A 14986-nucleotide genomic window follows, 5' to 3' on the forward strand; every position below is an offset into this window, starting at 1 on the left:
TCTCTCTCTCTCTCTCTCTCTCTCTCTCTCTCTCTCTCTCTCTCTCTCTCTCGTTTACCGTGTAAATCCAGGTTCTTCCACGAACCTCTTTTCAGTTTCTCTTCTTGCTTTTCCTCTCCTGTTTTTTGAGCATTTCTTCTCTTTTATTTTTACAATAATTCAAAGAACTTTTCTGTGTCGGTAGTATTAGTAACTTTTTCCGTGACATTTATCTTTATTAAAATTTTTGATGTATAATTTATATACCTATTAGGAGCCACAAAATTGAAATGAAATTTTTTATTATAAGAATAAATAACACATAAAGTAACCCAAGAGAGAAAAATATAATTCACACACATACATTAAAGTATGTAAATTTTTTCATGCGCGTTCATCCTCTCAAGAATTATGGAAATCACGTGATCTTTGGTATCTCCCATAACTTTTGTCAGAATGGTTATCCCATTTCAAAGTCTCTGTAACTCATAGTATGATATTTACCAGTTGGTAATAGTACCTTGTATTCATATAATGGCTCTTTAACATTGTCTTTCATTTGTTTCTGGTCATAGCCCTGTGAGTTAGACATGATAGATAATGCAGCTCTCATTTACGTAGGAGGAGATTGATTTGAAGGAGGTAAGTAACTGCCTTGAAAAGAAAAACAAATTTATATACCCAGCCATTGGTGTGACACTGAAGACCACGTGGGCATATAGCTGCTGTTCCCAACAGTTATTTGTGGTGTTCTTTTCCCCTACTGATGGAGAGGTGAGTGATGGGAGCCTGGCTTTGAGGGCTGGCTCTAAGGGGCTCTGGCATTAACCAGCCAGATCTAAGCTCACCTTGAAATCAGAAGAGTAGTGAACAGGATGTCAGCAAATGAACATGATCCTACTAATCTTCAGGTTTACAGTAAACTGGCAGAACTGAACTTCTGTTTTTGCGGGCACTCATGTGGCCTGAGCTTGGCTAATAGAGGGGGAGGGGATCAGAGCCTTCTGGAAAATCAGCATGGCATTTCCCAATTGTTGCATCACTCCTTGGAACAGAGGTTGATTTGTAGGGCACTGGCTGGACACCTGTGGCTCCTTGACCTGCGTCTCTACCACATGTTCCTCACAGGAACTGTATATTGTACTAGGGGTGTCCTTTTAGCATTAAGTAGTTTTTCCAACACTGCAGGCTGCAGTGCCCAGCCCCAGCTGCACATTAGAACCACCTAGGGAGCCTTGAAAATGTCAGGGCCTATTGGGCAAGGTCCCTGGGGATGACCTGGAAGACACCAACACGTGGCTGGGTTTGGAACTATTGGCAAGAAGTACCTACTTCAGACTGTTCACAGGGAATCACTCTGTAACTGTGAGATCATATTTGTATAGTAATCATCTTATTTTTGTATACTCTTGACAATCACCCTTCTTTTTGAGGGGAAGTAGAAACCTCAGCTTTGACGAGTGAGAGTCCACTTCAGCAGAGAGTTGTGTAAGCCACAGTAAACCAGACCCTCCCCTGATTTTGATTCTAAAAGCACCAAGTGTAATGTCCATAAACCTGTTTTTGTGCAGTCAACTGCTTGGATCTGCATGTTCGGAAGTCCCCGGAGAGTGTCGCTTTGATCTGGGAGCGAGATGAGCCTGGAACTGAAGTGAGAATCACCTACAGGTACCATGTGTCCCCTGACAGCAGACATCTCAGTGTGCCACACAGTCTCCTGGGCCTCCACGTCTCTGTTTGCATTAGATACCTCTGCTGGCTTAGAAGACATGTGGCCTTCCTGTTGACTTGGCAATATTCGGTGTCTTCAGATTCCCATAGAAGGAACTCGGTCTTTGGGAATAACTATGATGAATGTTCAAAGCATAGTGGAGGCTGTTGGCATAGTCCTGTCAGCATGTGTCCAGTCCTGGGTAGGGGTAGCCTGAGTATCAAGGAACATGATTTAGCTTTGAGAAAGTTCTCTCATCCCAGGAAAAGTAAATATGAATGCAAGCTGAATAAAATACATGCTGGCATAATGAAAGTCAGCCAACTCAGCCTCTTACTTCTAGTGTGCTTATGAGAGTGGGACAAAAAATAAAATCAAGTTTTTTAAAAAGGGGATGCACCTTACATTCATATTCTTTGATTCCTTAAACAAATTCTTGATATAGTTTATGTGCCAAGCACCCTTCTGGATATCGTGTATGTGTTGGGAGCTTTGAATGAACCCAGTGTCCAGGAACAGTAACTGGCCTCCCAAGACTGCCGCCTCCAACAGGGATGGCATTGCTTGGGGTCTCTGTGACCAGTCACTGCAGGGCATTGGGTCTTCCTTCCCCGGTGGTAAAACTCCCTTTGCTAAAGCCTCGTGTTCCCTATATAGCATCATCTCAGACCCACTATGAACCTAAGTAGTGTGTCCTTTGTCTTTATCCTCACTCCCCATCGAGGAGTCATAAGCATGATTATGCTCCTGGTGGGTAGCTACTGCTTTTCTTGTCTGATCATTCAACATGTTTCATTGTGTGACGCTGTATCAGTCAGGACAGGCTGGATTTGTTGCAGTAACAAACAATCCCAAAACACATAGCTGAGTGTGGCTGGGTGGCCACCTTAGATTGTAATAGTCACAGAAGCCTCTCTGAGGAGGTAGCATTTAAGCTGAGGTCCTATTGATGAGAGGAAGCAGCCATGAGAAGAATGGGGGACCCTGAGGAGGAATGAGTGTAGGTAACCTGGGGAGAGAGAGAAGGTGTATGTGGCTGGGGCGATGAGAGTGAGGGTATGTGGTAGGAAGAGTGTTCAGTGAAGCAGGTCCAGACCTAGGGGCCAGAGAACAGCAGTTCCTCCCCTGCCACTTGGTTGACTGGGTATCCATAGGGCACCCCTAGTTTCTTGGTTGTTTCCCGAACTCAGGTTTTATCACAGACTCGTCACCAAAGATGTTAAAACTACTCAGGTTGACTTTTGGGTACAGCAAAGTGACGTTCCTTAATCTGCTGCGGCTTCTAGTGGGCACTACCCTACTCGTCCTCCCCTCTTTTCACCAACACCCTCAGCTGTCACAATCCATCATGACCTTACCAGCCAGGGCACTGATGTATCTCCTGCCAGCTGAGTTTAGGGCCCATACGGATACACCTCAAGCCCTACCCAGATAACTGAAGCACCCCAGGACCCCTGTGCACACTGGAGTTGGGGAAGTGCTGCTTTAATAAACAAAGTGGCTCCACTGTTCTTTACTATTATTGGCCCGAGTTGATTTATTTGTGATTCTTTAGTAAAAAATTAAGGCTCTGGGTAGGGGTAGAGAAGCTAACTAACTGAATGCTGGAGGTAAAGTGGGTCCAGCCAGGGACTGCTTGATGTGCCCAGACCTAAGAACCACTTTAGTTCCATTGCGCCACAGTAGCCCTGGGCAAGGTACAAACTTATGAGTACAGGCAAAGTATTTATTATTTTCTCTCCAAAAATCTATAGACTTCAACCAGAACAGTTTTACAGACTTCAGCCAGTCTTAGCACCAGATGACTATTACTGTTTCCTGTAAAAGAGAAATATGCGTACAGGTTGTCTGTAATTACAGCTAGTTAATTATTTTCCTGGTCATTTTAGGTTTTTGACATGAGATTTTCTCCCACTCCTCTCAGAGGAACGCTATCGAGACATTGGTGCTGGCTGTCCAGTTTAGTGGCATACAAACTGCCACTAAGCTTTCCAGTGTCTCATGCAGTGGCACCCAGGGTGTCCCAGGACAATCACAAGCCCAGGACCAAGTTCCAGACACATAGCCTGAGACTTTTATGGAAACCCTGTGGGAATGTGGTTCTCAAAGGCTGAGGTGCTGGTGGCAGTGCAGTTTCCTGAGGACAGTGCCCACCTTGTCTCTCTGAAACTTGGGGTGACATGTCTCATTCCTCAGGTGCCCACAGCCTCTTACTCCTGGGTCTTCTAAATTCTTTTGATGAGAGGCACATTTCTGAGGAATCATTGTAGAGTTTGTAACATGAACCAACAACTCTTGCCCCAATGACCATTTGTAATACCTCCATCCCACTCACAAGAATCGCTACTGTTTGCCATATGTCTAGGCAGACACATATGCATGCCTGCAGGGGTACATATATACATGTGAACACCACATGTACCTGCACACATATGTATTAAACGTGTTCATTCTTCAGGCTCGTTTCTACAACCTGCTCTTAGTGTTCAAGGATCTGTCCTGGAAACGCTCTCCAGGTGGCAGGCATGGCCCTGCCTCCTGCTCTGTTAGTCTTGCTGGTGATTTCTTAGCCATTGCCTGTGGCTGGACTCTCAGGTTGCCTTCAAGTGTTCACTGTTCTGAATACCAGCACGTATTTGTAACCTTACCTCCCTCGGTTGGGGAGGTCCCATGTCCTCATCCTGTTCTCATCCCTCTTGTGCTATCGGGTCCTTCGTTCTGTGCCAGACAGGCTGAGGCTGTGGGAACGGGGTTCCTCAGCAGTGCAGGTGGGCCTTGTGCTGTTGCTGGCCCCCTGGCTCTGGAAGGAAAACCTCTTCAGCTGTGGTATTTTCAGACTTCCTCCTTCAGAAGAACAGTGCTCACTTCCTGATGGGAAGTGAGGGGGCAGGAGGAGCACTTTGCTTGGTAGTGATCAGCCTGAAATAGTCTGTACAATCTCCCAGGGAAGAGAGCAGCCTGTGACCTAAGGCTGGAGCCAGGGCCAGAGGGCCTCCCTCGCCTAATTTCAGATGTGTGTCTAGGACTGGCCTGAGGAAGCTGTTCTCTTTCAGTGAACCAGAACTGCAAACCTTGGGCCCTTGTACCACTGGAGGCTGAGCCTGCAGGTGTGAGGCCTCCCGAGGCAGAGGCTGCTGAGACCAGGTGGACCTGGATAACCTGGTCGTTTCCCCAAGGCTTGCAGCCAGATAGCACCCTTGGTGTTTTTCCTTCCAACTGTCCACGGGAGCTTCTCCAGCATGGTGCCTGTTTTACAAGGTTGTCCACATGTAGTTCAAGTTGGCAGATTCCAGAAACCCTCAGGGATGGAGATGTAGAGAAACACAAATCCTTTTCTTTAGGAAGGTCGTGGTGAGATTTCAGGTAGATTCATGAAGTCAAGACCACTGCCTGCCTAGATCTTGGGGTCTGGGCCAGGAATTTCCAAGCTGGGGATGGACACAGGGCATAGAGTACAGCAAACTGAAGCCCTGTGGCTCGTTGCGGGTGTCCCTGTGTGCAGGGCCTTCATCCCATGGTGTGTATGTATGTGCTTGGAAACGGGAGAGAGCACGCTATGGTTGCCATGCTGAGAGTATTTACCAAAGTTCTTAACCAGCTCATATTTGCCTGAAGTTCTTTAAAGAAGGGTCTGAATTTGAACCTGAGTCTGGATGTGACCCTTTTAATTAAGCTGTCACAGGATTTAACCCTGGCCAGTAGTGTGGACTTCAACATCCCCATCTGTCTAACCACAGATTAGAAGAAACCAGTGCTGTTCCAACATTAATGGTCATGGGGCAGCATATGGTATCATGCCCAGTATTGTAAAATGCAGAGCAGCAGAGCTGGGCATCAGTATTGCACCAGGAAGGTCAGATATCATCTTATATGTGCCCCCCACATGAGCTGAGTGTAGTTTTCACTGTGGTCGAGCCCCTGGAGGGGGGATTTCTGGTTGTTCCATCTGGGCCTTCTTATTGGCGGGGTATGCACAGTCAGGAGCCCCTGTTCAGAGGAGCATGGGGGATGTCAGGCCCCCCTCCATCCTGCTTGCCTCAGAGCTCAGGTAGGTGCCGAGGGGATGACTTTCTCCCTTGGTTTGCTGGGCCAGCATTGGGTATCATTGAGACTTGTGGCCTAGTGCCTAATATAAAGAGCCTGTAAGGAGTACCAGATGGGGCCTGGCCCTCTGTCTGAGGCAGCTAGACCAGTACACAGAGGTGGAGGGAGCTAGGCAGGCCTGCAGACTGGAGGCACCTCCCTCAGAGGCTTGTTTGTGTCCTTGACCCTGGGTGTCTTCAAACTCAGCCACTTATTAAGGTCACAGAAGTGGCAAGTCTCTGTGGATGCCAGCTGTAGGAAGCAGGAAGTCTCATCATGGAAACCCATCGAGAAGGCTCTGAGGAAGTCCTGTGGAGGGTTGGGTTTTGAGAGGCAGAGGAATGGGGCATGATAATGCTTAGAAAACCCAATATCCTTGGCCCCTGTGCAGCCGCACCCAGCCCCAGGCCACTCTGCTCTTTGCTCAGCATGTGGGAACCATACTGGTTTCAGGGTGGCTCCCTATGGGCCAAACTTCCATCTCAGAGCCTATTACCTTATCAACAATGCTCACAGGAATAGTATCCTTCATGGTTTTGCAGTCACTCCTCAATGAGGCTCTTCAGCATACCAGCCCAGTTTAACTATTTGCTACTCAAGCTCACATCCTTCTTTTGTGATATTGTCTATTACGCCAGACTTCTTCCCAGGGTCTCCCTGAGATAAAGCTAAGTCAGACCACAGGTCACTGGGCTCTTGTGATGGTCAACTTCATAAATCTTGTGCCCTGTGTAATTATGACACTGTTATTATATATGGGTCCCTATTTCAAGACAACTAGGAATGATGCTCTCTCAGTGTCCCCCGCCCCCCCGATCAAAATCCAGTTCTGCAGACAGAGACATCTACGGTTCTGCTCTGGCTCTTCTCAAGCCAACCCATACATATACATTCTCTAATTATGATGTGACATACCATGTTTGTCCTAATGATCTTCTGTACTTCCCCCTCCTCTCAGATGATGCATTCTCCTCTGATCATCACACGCTTGAGTCACAGCAGGCACTGAGGTTATACAGCTAGCAGTAGGAGAAGATGAGGTCGTCTGCCTCTTCGTGAATGTCAGACATCTGCAGAGAACCGCCATGGGCACGTTCTTCCCTTTTGCACCTCAGCAGCTGCTCTTCAGGGGGTACCTACCCTAGGGTCGCAAAGTGCACTTTGGTTTCTGTCTGTGTAGAGGCAGAGGGAGCAATGGCAGGTAGCACACTGGGGGCACACTGGAGGGTGAGACGGCAAGCGTGGAGGAGACGGAAGGCCTGTGCTCCATGCTCGCTCTGTCCCCTGGCTTTGTGTGACCTTGAGCAAATCATTCCACCTTTCTGACCCTCAGTTTTCTCATCTGCAAGATGGAAACACATTTCTCCTGCTGAGCATTAGCAGGACATGGGGGATGAAAGCCCAGAACAGTGTTTGGGAGAATGAGGGTCCATTTTAGCTGTATGTTAGAGCCACAGAGTATAGCAAAGCCTCAAGGAAAATACATTTATTTTCTGTAGAAAACTTAGAAAACACATCTTTAGTGATCCCAAATTCAGTGGCTGGACTAGTGTTACCAGTGGTAGTTAAGCTCTTATGTCCTGTGAACCCTCAGTATGTATGCGGCCTTCCTTGGAAAGTAACAGCTTTCAGAGTTTTTCTGTTTAAGTGTAGCAACTGCTTTATATTTCCCTGCAGCTTCTCTTTGCTATAGGTCACAAAATCAAATAATGATGTATGAGGAATTTCATACTTGGTTTATGAGCCTGTTCAGCTGAATTTCTGGAGCTTCTATTCTCTCAGTGGTAGTAAGTAGCAGAGCGAACAAATTTCATCACCTTGAAATCAATTTAGTGTCTACAGGAATGTCTGGGTCAGAGGAGTCTGCCAGGGGAGAAGGAATTTGTCCTGAGGACTGATTCTGAGATATGATTCATGAGCCGGCTCTGTGCCCTGAGCAGCCTTCCATACTCTCCCTCTTGCTATGTTCTGCTTTCCCAAAGCTGATCCTTTCTTTTCTTACCACCTTCGTCTTCCAGAAATGGCTTGCTGAAGAGAATATCAAATTCTAGAGAAGCATACCAAGGAAAGATGAGTGTTCTTTCAAGTTCTGCATGTAGAGCATGGAGTCAACCCCTCCCCTATCAGCAGCCAGTCTTGGAGAAGAGAAATAACTGTGAAATGCTTTGTGTCTGTCACAAGCCTTACATTCACGTATCAACACAATTACCTGGATTCACTTCCCTTATCGGCAGAAGAAAATGAAAAGTAGTGGGGAGTTGGTTTATTAGTGGGATTGGGCCTTCCCATTTGCTTTCTCAAAGGAGTAGGACATTCTCCTGCCAGTGTGATATTGAGATGATGGCCAGCCTTGCCCTTTTTTAATTTGGGAAGTTAGAAGGCATCTGCAGAGTGGACAGGTGCTCATGGCTCAAACGCAGGCTTTGGTTGCCCTGGGCCTGCTGGGCTCTTGTGATTTCCGGCTTACTTGCTATTCTCATTCATTCAATAAATATTTGTATAGCACCTTCAGTGAGCTGGGCTCAGTTCTAGATGCTGGGAAGAAGGCAATAAACCTCCAAATCTCTGCCCAGGTAAATACAATAATACAGATACATGGCTTACTTTATTTCCCTGGGCTGTCATCAGGAAATACCTGGGAAGGAAAGATACTTTCAAATAGTAACCATGAAAAAACAGCTTTGATTTAAAGATAAATAAATAAATACCAGTGTATTTCTTCCTCTGTTCTGAACTCTGTTTCCAGCAGTGTCCTGTTTTATGTCATCTGAGTTCAGGTGGGTGTCATATTGTTTACAAATACTTGTAGTCAAATTTTGTCTTTAGCATTGGATAAATGTTATTCCCAGTTGATGCTTAAGAGTTGGCTATAGAAGGTCTCCTTCCTTTCCCCAAGGCCAGTCTGTATTTTACTAGTGTTAAGCACCATGGACATAAGGCCACATTTGTGTATTTGGGCACATGATTTGCATATGTCTACATTGAAGCCTTGGCATGGGGAGTCTACATTGCAGACAAACTTAAATATCTCGTTCAGTTCCTGAATAACAAGTGTCATATTTCTCTTTGCACTTGAAATGTAACTCTAATTCATTTTAGTGAGATCTTTTCTCAGAAAGTTGCACATCACTGTTCTTTGGAAAAATCCTACAGGCAAGGAGGTAGCCAGTTTCTTGTAGCAATAGCCCAAAGCACATGTCACTAAGTGGTTGCATTATCTTTTTGATTCAGAAACAGTAGCATTTTGATTTTTGGAAGTCTTTGAGAAGTCATGAATATCCAAAAACATGCTTTTGAAAAACCTTTAACCACTTGGAATAACATGATCATTTGAATAACATTTATTTTTCAATGATTTGAAGACCTAGATTTACTCACCATATTTTCCAGGGTATATATAAGTCTAGAGCAGATTGCTAATGAAAAACAAAAATTTAAAATGAAAAGGAAAATCCAAATTTAAAAAATAATAAGTTAGCTGGAAAGATGAGTAGAAATTGAGATAGATTTAAATAGGAACAAATGGAAAGTCAGGAACATTTGCTTTTAAAAAGTAATTCCCTGATCATAATATGGTAAAGCATTGGTTAAAGAGAAGGTGTTTCATGTATTGAGAAATAGGGCGGATTATTGAATTAATTGAATTTGAGCCACCTGTGTCAGGGGTTAAAAAATTAATACGCTCTTAATTTACATGGTTAAATAGAGTTGAGGTCCAGGATCTGAGTACTTGTATTCTGCCTTAAGGCTCATACCATGGGAATGTGGAGGTCCATTTGGTAACCTGGAGGTTTCTAGAGAATGTGAGTGGGGTCATGGAGGGCTGGATGAGAACCTGAGAGACCAAAGGCTTCATGAGGCACGAGAGGTATTCAGGAATTTGAAAGGCTGTCATTGAATGACAAATTAGATTTATTCAGGGCAGTGTAAAAGGGCTGGGCTGAGACCAAGGGGTGGAATTTGAACAGCTACAAATCTTGGTCCAATTTTAGGAAGATTTTTTTCTCTACTAAAGTGACATAGAGGCAGCCCTGTGAGGTGGTGACTCCCTGCAGTGTGATGTTTAGGCAAAGGCTGGACTGCTCTTCCTATGGATGTGACAGTGAGATTTCTGAACTTTCTGACCTTAAAAGACTCCTTTGACCTTGAGATTTATAGCCATGGCAGAATGGATAGGAAAGAGGGAGCTTGGAGATTTACCTGGATCCAATTCTTTTTTTTCTTTATCAAGTTTATTGGGGTAACATTGGTTAATACAATTATATAATTTTCAGGTGTACATTATAATTTGACATCTATTCTATTGTGTTTACAATCTAAAGTCCAGTTTCCTTCAGCTACCATATATTTGATCCCGTTTACCCACTTTACCATCCCCCTACCCTCCTATCTTTGACACCCTTTAACTGTCTACCTACCTCCTCCTCCTCAACCTCTATCTATAGTGGTTACCTAGTCTGGTAACCACTAGTCTACAGTCCATGTCCATGAGTCTCTCTTTGTTTGTCCTGTTCCTTTGTTGCTTTTAGGTGTCTGTCCCACATATAAGTGATACATTTGATTTCCAACTTTTTCTGTCTGGCTTATATTGCTTAGCATGATTATCTCTAGGTCCATCTATGTTGTCACAAATGACAGTATTTCATCTTTCCTTATGGCTGAATAATATTCAATTGCATATATGTAGCACAGCTTCTTTAGCCAATCATCTATTGTAGGACACTTCGGTTGCTTCCATGTCCTGACCACTGTGAATAATGCTGCTATGAACATCAATGTGCAAATATCTTTTCGGATATGAGTTTTAAGTCTTTGGGGTAAATACCCACTAGAGGGATTGCTGGATCATATGGTAGGTCAATTCTTAGTTTTTTGAGGACCCTCCATACTGTTTTCCATAGTGGCTGTGCCAATCTGTGGTCCCACCAGCAGTGTATGAGGGTTCCTTTTTCTCTGCATCCTCTCCAACATTTTTATTACCTGTCCTGTTGATTATAGCTATTCTAACAGGTGTGAGATGGTATCTCATTGTGGATTTGATTTGCATTTTCCTAATAGCTAGTGATGTTGAACATCTTTTCATATAGTTGGTGGCCATTTGTATGTCCTCTAGGGAGAAGTGTCTGTTCAGGTCCTCTGCCCATTTTTCGAATGGATCGTTTGTTTTTTTCTTGTCATTGATTGTATGAGTTCTTTGTATATTTTGGATATTAGGCCCTTATTGGAGGCATTGCTTGCAAATGTATTTTCCCATTTGGATGGTTGTCTCTTTACCTTGTTGACAGTTTCTTTTGCTGTGCAGAAGCTTTTTAGTTTGATGTAGTCTTCTATGCAGTTTATTGTTTCAAGTCTTATATTCAGGTCCTTAATCCATTTGGAGTTAATTTTGGTGTGTGGTGATAGACAACAGTTTAGTTTCATTCTTTTGCAGGTGGCTTTCCAGTTTTCCCAGCACCATTTATTGAAGAGGGTTTCCCTTCTCCACTGTATGTTTTTGGCTTTTTTGTCGAAAATTATATGCCCATATAAATATGGGTTTACTTTTGGACTGTCCATTCTGTTCCACTGGTCTGTGTGTCTGTTTTGCTGCCAATACCATGCCGTTTTGATTACTGTCGCTTTGTAGTATAATTCGAAGTCAGGCAGAGTGATGCCTCGAGCCTCGTCCTTTTTTCTCAGTATGGCTTTGGCAATTTGGGGTCTTTTGCACTTCCATACAAATCTGATGATTTTTTGTTCCATTTCTGTAAAAAATGCCGATGAGATTTTGATGGGGATTGCATTAAATCTGTATAATGCTTTAGATAATAAGATCATTCTAACTCTGTTGATTCTTCCAATCCAAGAACGCGGAATGTCTTTCCATTTTTTGTATCTTCTTCAATTTCTTTTAATAGTCTTGTAGTTTTGATTATATAGGTCCTTCACATGTTTTGTTAAATTTATTCCTAGGTATTTTATTCTTTTTGTTGCAATTGCAAAAGGAATTATTTTTCTACTTCCTTTTATGACCCTTCATTATTAGAGTATAGGAATGTTATGGATTTTTGAACATTGATTTTGTATCCAGAGACTTTAGTGTATTTGCTTATTGTTTCTAGTAGTGTACTTGTGGAGTATTTAGGGTTTTCTACATAGAGAATCATGTCATATGCAAATAGTGGCAGTTTGACTTCTTTCTTTTCTATTTGGATGCTTTTTATATCTTTCTCTTGCCTGTCCGCACTCGCTAGGACTTCCAATGTTATATTCAATAACAGTGGCAATAGTGGACAGCCTTGCCTTGTTCCTGATCATAGAGAGAAAGTTTTTAGTTTTTCACCATAAGTATAATGTTGGCTGAGGATTTGTCATATATGGCGTTTATTATGTTAAAGTACTTTCCTTCTATACTAATTTTGTTGTCTTTTGATCATAAATGAATGCTATATCTTGTCGAAGGTTTTTTCTGTATCTATTAATATGATCGTATGATTCTTATTTTTAAATTTGTTTATGTGGTGTATCACATTAATCGATTTGCATATGTTGAACCATCCCTGTGCTCTGCGATGAAGCCCACTTGATTGTGTGTATAATCATTTTGATATGTTGCTGTATTTGATTTGCTAGTATCTAATTTATGATTTTTGCATCTGTGTTCATGAGAGATATTGGTCTGTAGTTTTTCTGTGTGTGTGTTATCCTTACCAGGTTTTGGTATCAGAGTAATATTGGCCTCATAAAATAAGATGGGAACTGTTGCCTTTTCTTCAATTTTTTTGGAAGAGTTTGAGGAGAATAGGTATTAAATCTTCTTTGAATGTTTGGTAAAATTCACTGGTGAAGCCATCTGCGCCTGGACTTTTACTTTTTGGTAGGTTTTTGATGATTGTTTCAATTTCTATACTGCCGATTGGTCTATTTGGATTTTCAGATGTTCTTGATTCAGTCTAGGAAGATTGTATTTTTCTAAGTACTGGTCCATTTCTTCTAGGTTATTGAATTTGGTGTTATATACTTTTTAATAGTATTCTTGCATGATCCTTTGTATTTCTGCGATGTCAGTCATAATTTCCCTTCTTTCATCCCTGATTTTGTTTATTTGTGTCCTTTCTCTTTTATTTAGTGATTCTAGTCAGGGATTTGTCAATTTTATTAACCTTCTCAAAGAACCAGCTCTTTGTTGTATTTATTTTTTCTTTCTTTTTTTTCGTTTTCAATTTCATTTATTTCTGCTCTAATTTTGATTATTTCTTTCCTTCTGCTGACTTTAGGCCTTATTTGTTCTTCCTTTTTTAGTTTTTTTTTTAAGATGAAGTATTAGGTTTTTTATTTGGGCTCATTCTTGTTTTTAGAGATATGAACTTTCCTCTTAAGAGCGCTTTTGCCATGTCCCAAAAGTGTTGATTGGCTGTATTATCATTATCATTTGTTTCTATGTATTTCTTGATCTCTCTTTTTATTTCTTCTGTGACCCGGTTATTCTTCAGTAGCATGTTGTTTAATCTCCATGTATTTGTAGTTCTGCCTGATTTCTTTTTGCAGTTGATCTCTAGTTTCAAAGCATTATGATCAGAGAATATGGTTGTTATGATTTCAACCCTCTTATATTTGTTGAGGCTATCTCTGTGTCCCAGTATGTGGTCGATCTTTGAGAATGTTCCATGTGCACTAGAGAAGAATGCGTAAGCAGCTCTTTTGGGATGGAAGGCTCTATAAATGTCAATTATGTCCAGTTGGTCCAATGTGTCATTTAAGGATGTTACTTCCTTTTTCATTTTCTGTTTGAACGATCTGTCCATATCTGACAGTGGGGTATTTAATTCCCCTACTATGATACTATGATAGTGTTTTGGTCTGATTCTCCCTTTAATGTTAGTAATTGCTTTACATATTTTGGGGCTCCCTGATCGGGAGCATAGATATTAATAAGTGTTATGTCTTCTTGATGCATGATTCCCTTTATCATTATGAAGTGTCCCTCAGTATCCTTCTTTACCTTTTTTATTTTCAATTCTATTTCGTCTGATATTAGTACTGCTACTCCTGCTTTTCTCTGAATACCATTTGCTTGAAATATCATTTTTCACCCTTTCACTTTGAGCCTATATTTGTCTTTGGAGCTGAGATGTGTCTCCTGGTGGCAGCATATGGTTGGGTTTTGTTTTTGGACCGATTCTGCAACTCTGTGCCTTTTTATTGGTGAGTTCAGTCCAATTACATTTAGGGTGATAAATGAAATATGAGGTCTTCTTACAGCCATTTTATCTTTTGCTCTCTGGTAGCTTGGTGTTTCCATTGCTCCCTTGTCCTTGTGTTTCTTTTTTCTTTATTTTAATTGGCTTTTGTGGGTTTTGCCTCTGGTCTGTCTTTTTTTATGTTTATACTTCATTTCTAAATCTCCTTTGCGTAGTTACCATTATGAATATGAAAAGGATAGTTATATATATACAGTCGTCCATTTTCTTCTGCATGTGCCTTATCTCCATTCTCTTTTGCGAATTTGGATCTTTGAATCTTTCCCTTTTCAGTCATTGTTATCTCAACTTGTCCCTACGTATGCTGAATGTTCTTTGCTATCTTATTTAAGTTAATAATGCCCTGTTCATAGTAGGGGTTGCACTCCTCTGCTTCTATTTTCCTGATAGTCACCTTACTCCTAATTATGTTTGGGTTTTTTGTTTTTTTTTTTTTGTCATTTTGTTTTAGGTGAACTGACATCTTTCAGTATTTCCTGTAGTATGGGCCACATAGTAGAGAATTCCCTCAATTTTTATATGACTGGAAAGGTCTTAATTTCTCCTTCCTATCTAAAGGAGAGCTTAGCTGGATACATTATTCTAGGCTGGTAGTTCCTTTCACTTAATAGTTTAAATATTTGATTCCATTTCTTTCTGACTTGTAAGGTTTGTGCTGATAAATGTGACGATAATCTAATGGGTTTTCCTTTACAAGTTACCATTTTCTTCTCCCTGGCTGCCCTGAGAATTCTGTCTTTATTGTTGATTTTTGATAATTTTAATACAATGTGTCTTGGTGAGGCCTTTTTGGGTCTAGATAATTGGGTGTTCTGTTGACTTCTTGAATTCCAAGCTCCAATTCATTCCGTAGATTTGGGAAATTCTTGTCCACTATTCTTGAATTTCTCTTTCATTATTTTTCATTCTTCAGTTTCTCTCTTCTTCCTTCTGATTGATTTCTAGATTTCTGTCTTTGATATCACTGATCCGT

The 14986-nt window shown here is 41.9% G+C and overlaps 1 protein-coding gene across 2 annotated transcripts in view; it reads left to right on the forward strand.

The window, feature by feature from the left end:
- The window catches only part of ACSS1 (acyl-CoA synthetase short chain family member 1), a 56999-nt gene that overhangs the window by 7589 nt on the left and 34424 nt on the right, over window positions 1-14986 (forward strand). For both annotated transcript variants that reach the window (XM_025039601.1, XM_006921506.3), the window contains exon 2: window positions 1551-1647. In XM_025039601.1, coding sequence (XP_024895369.1) covers window positions 1551-1647 — 97 coding nt within the window. The remainder of the gene's footprint in view (window positions 1-1550; window positions 1648-14986) is intronic.

The sequence above is a fragment of the Pteropus alecto genome, unplaced genomic scaffold (genome assembly GCF_000325575.1).
Source record: "Pteropus alecto unplaced genomic scaffold, ASM32557v1 scaffold199, whole genome shotgun sequence".
Taxonomy (NCBI): Eukaryota; Metazoa; Chordata; class Mammalia; order Chiroptera; family Pteropodidae; genus Pteropus; species Pteropus alecto.